The sequence below is a fragment of the Echinops telfairi genome, unplaced genomic scaffold (genome assembly GCF_000313985.2).
Source record: "Echinops telfairi isolate 266 unplaced genomic scaffold, ASM31398v2 ScPeMD7_7356;HRSCAF=8355, whole genome shotgun sequence".
Lineage (NCBI taxonomy): Eukaryota > Metazoa > Chordata > Mammalia > Afrosoricida > Tenrecidae > Echinops > Echinops telfairi.
This window is the reverse complement of record NW_022111256.1, coordinates 1,079,200-1,088,801: the sequence shown is the minus strand read 5'-3', so window position 1 is coordinate 1,088,801 and position 9,602 is coordinate 1,079,200. Positions and strand designations below refer to the sequence as shown.

General features: G+C 53.5%; 1 protein-coding gene across 1 annotated transcript; it reads left to right on the top strand.

Annotated features, from left to right (window-relative positions):
• Positions 1-3,396: 3,396 nt before the first annotated feature.
• Positions 3,397-9,357, top strand: LRRC23 (leucine rich repeat containing 23). The gene is made up of 8 exons (XM_004708233.2): positions 3,397-3,532; positions 4,037-4,183; positions 4,270-4,379; positions 4,795-5,048; positions 6,361-6,491; positions 7,150-7,286; positions 8,183-8,465; positions 9,046-9,357. Exons 2-7 carry the CDS (start codon positions 4,058-4,060, stop codon positions 8,448-8,450), a joined length of 1,026 nt encoding a protein of 341 aa, XP_004708290.1. The 5' UTR covers positions 3,397-3,532; positions 4,037-4,057; the 3' UTR covers positions 8,451-8,465; positions 9,046-9,357.
• The last annotated feature ends 245 nt before the right edge of the window (positions 9,358-9,602 follow it).

Below are 9,602 nucleotides of genomic sequence, written 5' to 3'. Positions count from 1 at the left end.
AAAATCCAGGGATACTTATGGTAGCCAAATAAAAATGAGGGGGAAAAAAAGACATGGGTAGCCGGGGGAACAGGGCACTAACCCACAAAGGGGGAGGGTGTTGTTTATATCTCCACAGGGAAAGAAGGACCAGAGTTCAACCAGGTGCTTCAAGATGAGAATGTATCATACCGGCATGAAGCAGGGAACCAATAGAGAGGTCTGAGGGGCCGGCCCCAATCCCAACTATGTGGATAGCCCCCCTCCCCGCAGAAGAATTCACTTCAGAGGACAGCACTGAAGCTGCAGCACAGGGAGAGGGGCATGTCTGATCAGAGCACACAGGAGCAAACTAAGGGGGAGGGAGAGAGAGTGGAGCACATCCTGGCCCACCAAGCCCTGAGGGTGATATTCCTGCTCAGAGCAGTCAATGCACAGAGAGAACCGTAAGGACAGCCCCCCACATGGAAGAAGCACACCAGCCTGTGTGATCATGAGGTGTCTATAGGATCAGGTATCAGGCATCCAGGATCCAGAACAAAAAATCATATCATTGTGAATGAGGTGGAGTACAGAGTGGAGACCCACAGCCCCTCTGTAGGCAATTGGACATCCCCTTACAGAAGGGTCGCGGGGAGGAGACGAGACAGTCAGGGTGCAGTGTAGCACCGATGAAACATACACCTTTTCTCTTGTTCTTTAATGCTTCCTCCCCCGAGGATCATGACCCCAATTCTACCTTACAAATTTGGCTAGACCAGAGCATGTACACGGGTACAGATAAGAGCTAGAAACACAGGGAATCCAGGACAGATAAACCCCTCAGGTAAACAAGTGGCCATCTAGCTCAGAAGCAACAAAGCCCACATGGTACAACATATCAGCCTGTGTGATCACAAGGTGTCGAAGGGATCACTGAAGACAAATGGGTGCATAAGCAAATGTGGCGAAGAAAGCTGATGGTGCCTGGCTATCAAAAAGTATAGCGTCTGGGGTCTTTGTTTGTTTGCATGTTTTATTTATTTATTTATTTATTTATTTTTAACATTTTATTAGGGGCTCATACAACTGTTATCCCAATCCATACACACATCAATTGTGTAAAGCGCACTTGTACATCGTTTCTCAAAACATTTTCTCTCCATGTAAACCCCCGACACCAGGTCCTCATTTTTCCCCTCCCTCCGCGTCTGGGGTCTTAAAGGCTTGAAGGTAATCAAGCGGCCATCAAGCTCAGAAGCAACAAAGCCCACATGGAAGAAGCACACCAGCCTATGCAACCACGAGGTGTCAAAGGGATCAGGTATAAGGCATCATCAGAACAAAAAATCTTACCATAGTGAATGATGGGGGAGTGCGGACTGGAGACCCAAAGCCCATTAGTAGGCCACCGGAGATCCCCTTGCAGAGGGGTCTCGGGGAGGAGATGAGCCAGTCAGGGTGCAATGTAACAACGATGAGAAATACAACTTTCCTCTAGTTCCTAAATGTTTCCTCCCCACTCCCACTACCATGACTCGAATTCGACCTTGCAAGTCTGGCTAGACCAGAGTATGTACACTGGTACAGATAGGAACTGAAAATACAGGGAATCCAGGGCGGATGAGCCCTATAGGACCAGTGGTGTGAGTGGCGATACTAGGAGGGTAAAGGGAGAGTGGGTAGGAAAGAGGGAACAGATTACAAGGAACTATATGTGACCTCCTCCCTGGGGGACGGACAACAGAAAAGTAGGCGAAGGGAGACGTCGGACAGGGCAAGATATGACAAAATACCCATTTATAAACTATCAAGGGCTCATGAGGGAGGGGGGAGCGGGGAGGGAGGGAAAAAATGAGGATCTAATGTCGGGGGTTTAAGTGGAGAGAAAATGTTTTGAGAATGATGTACAAATGCGCTTTACACAATTGATGTGTGTATGGATTGCGATAACAGTTGTATGAGCCCCTAATAAAATGTTTAAAGAAAAAAAACCAAAACCCTCAGGACCAATATTCAGAGAAGCCATACCAGGAGGGTAAGGGTAAGGTGAAGAGGGAAACCGATCACAATGATCTACATATAACCCCCTCCCAGGGGGATGGACAACAGAAAAGTGGGTGGAGACATCAGTCAGTGTAAGACATGAAAAAAATAATTATCAAGGCTTTGGGAGGGAGGGAAGGTGGGGGGGGAGGGGAAAGATGAGCTGATACCAAGGGCTCAAGCAGAAAGAAAATGTTTTGAAAATGATGACCGCAACAAATGTACAAATGTGCTTGACACAATGTATGGATGTTTGAATTCTGGTAAGAGCTGTACGAGCTACCAATAAAATGATTTATAAAATAATAATTTAAAAAGACTTTATAGGAAAGGGTAGAACTGTCCCTGCGGGTTTCTGAGACTGTATTTCGGGGAGTAGGAAGCTCCACCACTTTATAAACCAAAAACCAAGCCAAACTCACTGCACTGGAGCCAATGCTGGCACCTAGTGACCCCCTGTGGGTTTCTGAGACTGTAGCTGTTTAAGCTGAGTCTTTCTCCCAGGGAGCTATTGGTGGTTTCGAACTGCCAACCATGTGGACCACTGCTTAGCATAGCCACTCCACTCCCAGAGGGTCCTACCATACCAGTTTTTGTTACCTAAAATCTGTAACATGAGTTAACAGTCACGTATCGAATTGTGTTATTTACATTAGATTCCACTGCAAGATTGGTAATATCCCCCTCCCTCCCAGTTCTGGCAGGAAGGGTGCCATACAGATTCCTCCTCCTCCTTAAGGTGTCCATCTCACCGGACTGGGGTGCAAATTAAAAATCACTTGTAAAGGTGCCCACCCAGTACCTGCCACAAACTCTCCGCACAAGTTTGTTGCCCCTCAGCCTCTTCCTCATCCCCTTCAGGCTGGGTGTGGGTGACCCGTGGGGTGGGGGACTAGATCACCAGGTTGGCACAGGAGCATTTTCCTGGCAGATGCTGGGTTTTCTCCCCATTGCCCAAAGAGTTTTCACCAAACCCGGAATGAGAGAGAAGGTGTGAAGCGCCTTTTACAGAGTGCGTAATAGCCCATCCCTACCCCTTAGTAGAGTTAACCCATGTACAGATGAAGTGGAAATTGCTTAAGTAAACTGCTAGCAAACTGAACATCTGCCAAGCCTCCCTCCAACACACATCTCACGATCCCGATTACCCACCCACTTTCCAAAGACCGAACTGAAGGGGAAGGACGTGTAGCTTACGTTTTTCCCGCTTTCCCCCCTCCAGACCCCTTTGCCCCAGGGATTGCGTTTATTTCAAATGGACAGTACGCGTGCCCTTTAAACAAAGACGGTGACGTGTACACAGCCCCGCCTCCGCTCCTCCTCCCGCCCCGCCCACTTCTTAGCTCCGCCCCCGGGCCTTCCGAGCCTCATCCGGGTTCCCGGGAGTGGGAACTTGGCCTCGTCACCTAGCAACCACTGATTTCCCCCCACCCCTTGGACCCGGCGGATTTTCTTTTCAGTTGGCGGCTTCTCCGAGTCCAACCGTTGGCAGCCGCTGCAGCCTAGCGTCCCCCGCCCCGTTGCTAGAGTACAGTGCACCCCCTCTCCTTCCCGCTGGCCCCCCACAGCCCCTGCCTTCCTAGCCAGGACCCTCCCAGAGCCGCTTCCAGCAGGAGTGGTGGGGTGGTGGGGACCGAGGGGTGTGGGGCTAAGAGAGGGTGGAGAGTCGGAAGAAAGGGGCGCGGGGCGGGGGCTCGAAGAGAGGAGAGGAGGGTGGCGGAGGAGAGATCCGTGAGGGGGACACTGGACGAGAACCGAGACTGAATGTGGAGGTGGGGGAGACGAGAGAAAGTGGGGAGACTGGGCTGCCGGAGGAGAGGTGCAGCCCTGGGGAAAGGAAGGGTCTTGGGAGTCTTAGGGAGACCTCCTGAAAGCGGGAAGTGGGGAGACTGGGGATCAACATGGGGGTTCCCAGGAAGGAGGACAGATGCATGGATGGGGTGGCGAGAGGGGAGCCGGCCACTGGCGGTGAGGGAGGTGGAGGGTTAGCCCACGGGAAGCTGACGGAGTTCGTCTTTCTTACTGACCCCAGAGCCTTCCACCGCGAAGAAAGATGTCAGATGAAGAGGATGTGGAGTACTTTGAGGCAAACCTGGATGACCCGGAAAGATATGACTATGAGAAGGAGACCGAGGAGGGAGAGGACTACAGGAAAGACGGGGAAGACTTGTCGGAGGAAGTGAGCCCCTGGGAAGGGACAGCGGGCCCTCTGGGGACCTATAGCCTTGGGTGGTTCAAGATGCCTGACTCGGCTGTCTCCTGCAGTGGATACCCAATTCCCTCTCGTTGGACTTGATGAAGGAGAGCCTTTCTATGCTCTGTAAGACCGGTAACGGCCTGGCTCATGCTTACGTCAAGCTGGAAGTCAAGGGCAGGTGGGTTTGGGAGGGCCAAAGGGGGGACAAAGACTTGTAGGGCCTCATCTCCTTTCCTGCCGTCACCCCTTGTCTTTCTTCTCTTTCTTTCTCTGAGAGCTTGGATCGCGCTCATCCCTGGCCCAGTGGTGAAGGAGGGATAAAATGGATGTGTTCAGGAGCCGTGCGACTCCCAGCTGGTCTCAGAATTGGTGCCTGAGACTGCGTGAGGAGGATTCCTGAAACAGTCCCTCGATCCCTGAGACCAGGCCCTGACCACTGTGAAGGACACATGTACCCTTTCTTCCTCCTCCGCATCCCTCCCATCCATTTCCCAGTCTTCTCCCACTATGAGACATCTCCAGCATCTCGAGGACCCAGTCTGTCCTAGCTGGACTTAGCCCTAACCCTGGCCTTTCCCTCCACCACCACCTAGGGATCTGACAGACATCATCTTGCTGCGCTCCTACATCCATCTGCGTTATGTGGATGTTTCTGAGAACCACCTGACAGACTTGTCCCCACTCAATCATCTCACCCACCTGCTCTGGCTCAAGGCTGATGGCAACCGGCTGCGGACTGCCCGGCTCAATGAACTGCCCTACCTGCAGATTGCCAGTTTTGCTAACAACCAGATTACTGACACAGAGGGCATCTCTCATCCTCGTCTGGGCACCTTGGATCTCAAAGGTGGGCCCTGCAGAATGGCTTGCACAAGAGTCTTCCCTTCCTAATCTGGGGTCAGTAGAAGTGGGCTTATCTGCACGTATCCATTCATTTAGGTACTCATTATAATATTCACTATGGCCATTTTGTGTGCTGGAGACTTAGCACTGGACAACAACCCAACCCAAGTGAACCACAGAGGAGAACCCTGTGGTCACGGAACTTATGTTCTCATTTGGCCAAGGGGGCCGTTAGCAGGGAGCACAATAAGTCAATGAACTTGGTAGGTTAAAAGGGAAGTGCAGAGGTAAAATAGATCTGGCGGGGGGAGAGGGGCCCAGGGAGTGATTTCAAACAGGATGATTCAGACAGGCAAGACCGGAGAAGATGGCAACTGCACAAAGGCTGGTAGAAGAGGGAGGTGAACAATACGATTTGCTAGGGACTCTTCATTCACTCCTCAAAGGCTGAGGTAGTGTGTGTGTGACTGTTGTGGAAGGTGCTATGGTGCTCCCTCAAACAACGGAGGCTAGAAATCCCAGAGGCTCCAGCAGTACTTTTTCCTCTGCTGGGTAGCTACCCTAGCCAAGTAAGAGCTGTCATGCAAACCGGCCTCTGCGTTCCCATGTACATCGCAGCCCTGGTCACAACAGCTCGAGAAGCTGGAAACTGCCCCAAAGTCCATCAGTACAAGATGGGTCCAGAGACTTGGGGTCCTCCACACAACAGAATGCTGCGCACTGCCGAACATAAAACAATGATGAACCGACGAAGCACCTCGTGGCTTAGGTGGGCTGGCAGAGCACTGCACTGAGCGAAAAGAGTCAATCACCAAAGAATAAGCAGTGTATGAGACCACTAGGTAAGGACAGACCCTGCGACAAAGACTGGTGTGCCAAAGGGAGCCAGCCGCCTTTGCAGGTTCCTGGAGGAGGGAGAACCAGGCTGAGAAGCTGGACCAACGGACCAGACGGTTGGCGAGTACAGACTTGGGCAGAGGTCCACAAGAGGGAGAAGAGAAAGCGGAGGACAGGGTGGGAGAGAATATAGAGGTGGGGTTTGATGAGTGACTTGAACTATGGAATGCAGTCTGAAATATAACCCCCCACCACCACCTCATCCATTAAAAAAGACGAGGCTGAAGTGGACATGTCCCTCAGGTCCTTGGACTACCAAGTCACTTGCTCCAGGGCCCAAAGGTATTAGATCTGGAGGGGACCCCCTTCACCATGCACTCAGCTTTAGAAGATGATGCAGAGGCTCCCAGAAAATGGCGTCTGAATGCTGGATACTTGGTGTGGCCTTTTGAACCCCAGACTTTCTCCTTCCTCCCCAGGAAACCGCATCCAAATGGTGACAGGCCTGGACCCCCAAAAGCTGACCTGCCTGCATACCCTGGAGCTTCGGGGGAACCAGCTGAACAACACCCTGGGGATCAACCTCCCTAAGCTGAAGAACCTCTACCTGGTAGCTCACAGGACAGAGGGTGGGGCAGGAAAGAGGGCACTGTCCTGGGGCCAGGGCATCTGTTTTTTAAGTGGGCTCAGCCACTACGTCCATCATCATCATGGTAACTGGTATCATTTATTTATTAAGCCCTGACTTGATATCAGAGGCTGTGGAGATACCAAGTGAAAGATGCTTTGACCTCTAAAGGGGATCAAATGACACGCGTTATGACAGTACATCACCCATGGAGGACACAGAGGTCATTTGCGTCACAGCTGCATAATATGACATCACAGGTGCAGGCCTCAGGCAAAGGGAGCCACCTAAATGTTCCATCTTTGAGAGCCTTGAGCATCTTCATTGCAGAACAGAGCTGAAGCCACTTCTTGGCTAAGGGGTGGGGGCTCCTAGCCTAGCGCTGGGTTGAAGCCCCTCCTCCCTATGAGAGGTGGCTGGGGAGAGTGTTGCAGGGGTGTGACTGTTAACCTTGCTCTGGAACAGCAAACAGCTTCTCCTGGACTTCTTTACTCTTCGCAGATCTCTAAGCCCCTCCACGCCCTTCTTCCCGTCTCTCTCTCTGCTTCTTGGATCTCCCTCTTTTGCTTCTCTTTCTGACTTTGCTTCCTTCCCTACTCCTGTTCTCCCTCCCGTCTCCTGACCGTGTCTTGGAGTCTAGGCCCAGAACATGCTGAAGAAGGTGGAAGGCTTGGAGACCCTCAGCAACCTCACCACGCTGCATCTTCGAGACAACCAGATTGAAACTCTGAGTGGCTTTTCTGGGACAATGAAATCGCTGCAGTACCTCAATCTGAGGTAGGCACCTCCCCCCAGCCCCACCCTGCCCCTACCCCTGACCAGGAGCAGCTTTGGACCTTGCAGTTCCACTCCAGCCCTGACCTTCCAAACCTGACCACTCCAGGACCTTCACCTCGTCCTCAATCCGACCTGCACTCCCTCCTCCTTACCTTCAAACTCAAACTCCCCGCCATAGTTGATGGGGTAGAACTGTCCCTGTGGGTTTCTGAGACTAACTCTTCATGGGAGTAGGGATAAAAAGCCCCACCTCCCCTCCCCACCCCTGAGGAACAATTGGGGTATTGAACTGCTGACCTTGCAGTTAGCAACCCAGGAGCGTGTGTAACCATTACGCTCCTCCTCCATTCCTTACTTCTCCATTATTGCGAGTTAGAGACCCCCCACCCTGTCTTTAAGGACTCGCAGTCTGGCTGAAACTCTTTTCCTAGCTCTCCCTCCAATGGTAGATTTAGAAGCCCCAACCCCTCCCGAAGTCCCTTCCTGCAAAGGGACTCAACATAGCACCCACTTCACTGAGCCATGCGTACATCCCAGGACCGCTTCACTGGCCTGATTCCTACCTTCTAGCCTGTGGCTAAGTTTAATCGATGCAGAGAAAGTGTGTCTGTCTCTGCCCAGGAGGTTTCCTCCCTTCACTCCAGCTATGGAATTGTGACCCATTTGTGACCCACCCCTACTGCTCCAGGAGGCTGGACAGGGGCTGATTTAGCACTGAGGCAGCCCTTGAAGGGCAGAAACCCAACCGGAGTGAAGCAGAGCACCTCTCTAGCAAGCCTAGCATTGCTTGGTGGGCCTATCCACAGGGGCAGGGTTTCTAGGGAAACAGGATCCCAGTGGGAGAGTCTCCCAGGGCCCCCAAGGCCTGAGCGAACCCACTTCTGACTCCACGGCAGGGGCAATATGGTGGCTGACCTGGGGGAGCTGAGCAAGCTTCGGGACTTGCCCAAACTGCGGGCCCTGGTACTGCTGGAAAACCCATGCACAGATGAGAGTGACTACCGCCAGGAGGCCTTGGTGCAGATGGCACACCTCGAACGGCTGGACAAGGAGATCTTTGAGGAGGAGGAGCGGGTGGAGGCCGAGGAGATGCGCCAGAGGCTAAGGGAAGAGCAGGAGCGCGAAGCTGACCAGGATGAGGACCCGGACCTGTCAACAAATTAGCTTCTGAGGATGGCGGTAAGGACGCCAGCAGAAAGAGGAGGCTAAGGGGGAGTGGACAGGCACAGAGATGTTGCTGCGGGAAGAGAGAAGAGAGGTAAGGAACGTGAGGGAAGGGGCTCCTACAAGGAGAGCCCTTGGAGAGACCAGGCTAGGGGTCAAGGGGCATCTCAGCTTGGGGAGAAAGGATCTGGCGGGGCTGAAACGAGGCTTAGGAGATGCATTGACACCACTGGGAGGCTGTAAGACTGAGGGGAAAGAACTGGGGTCACAGCTGTGGAGTTGGGGAGGGTGGGCAGCCTCCCCAGACATGGAATGAAGGTGGGTTAAGATGGGACCCATCCAGCCAGGCCCGAGGGGGCAGGGGTGTCCGTTGGTGGTGCTGTGAGAGCAACCCAGCTGTGCGTGGGAGAGAAGGGAGAAGAGCCTGCATATCACCATCCGCAGCTGAAAATAACAGGACACAGGAGGAGGGGTGGGTGGTGGGAGGGGATGAAGGCAGGCAGGGTGAAGTAGAGAGAGGCTGTGAAGAGCCCTGGGGTCAGCTGTGCATCTGGATGGGGCAGAGACAGGCTAGCCTTCTGCCCTCTTCCTCCAGGAGATAAAGACACCAGCCCCAAGACCTGGCATGCCTGCCAGCGAGGCCGCCACCTTCACCATGCCCCATGCTCCGCCATCAGGACAGCCGATGCCTGCTTTGGTCTCAGCCTAGCCTGCCTCCCAGGCTCTGTGATGGGAGCCTGGACCCATCCTGGGGGTGCTGGTGGCCAGCTGGGCGCTCACGCTCAGGGAGAGGCCTAGGTGGTAGCCGGGCCTGGGCTGAGGCGTGGACAGACCCCCTAGATGTTTGTAGGGTTGGCTGAGAACAGAGGCGGCGGCTCGGTTTTCCAATAAAGAGATGCTGATGCTCTGTGTCTGACCTGGTTTGTGGGACGCTGAGTGTGTCGAGGGTGTGACTGGCACTGTGGGTCTAGGCTCCAGGATTGCTGCGCCAAGGCTGGGCCTGTAACTTTGAACGGGGCTCTAAGCAAGTGCGCGTGGGTGACGGGTGTCAGGTCTAGCTGGTGTCGTTGCCGGCCCGCTTGCTTCCTTCAGCTCCTGGAATCTTCCCTCCCCGACCCCCACCGCTCCCCCCACCTGCGCTTCTACGTGCGC

Excerpts from the sequence above, each read along its gene's own strand:
- LRRC23 (XM_004708233.2), top strand. The coding sequence starts at position 4,058 with ATGTCAGATGAAGAGGATGTGGAGTACTTTGAGGCAAACCTGGATGAC. Across the intron at positions 4,184-4,269 it reads GGGAAGACTTGTCGGAGGAA|TGGATACCCAATTCCCTCTC; the intron begins GTGAGCCCCTGG and ends TGTCTCCTGCAG. Across the intron at positions 4,380-4,794 it reads AAGCTGGAAGTCAAGGGCAG|GGATCTGACAGACATCATCT; the intron begins GTGGGTTTGGGA and ends ACCACCACCTAG.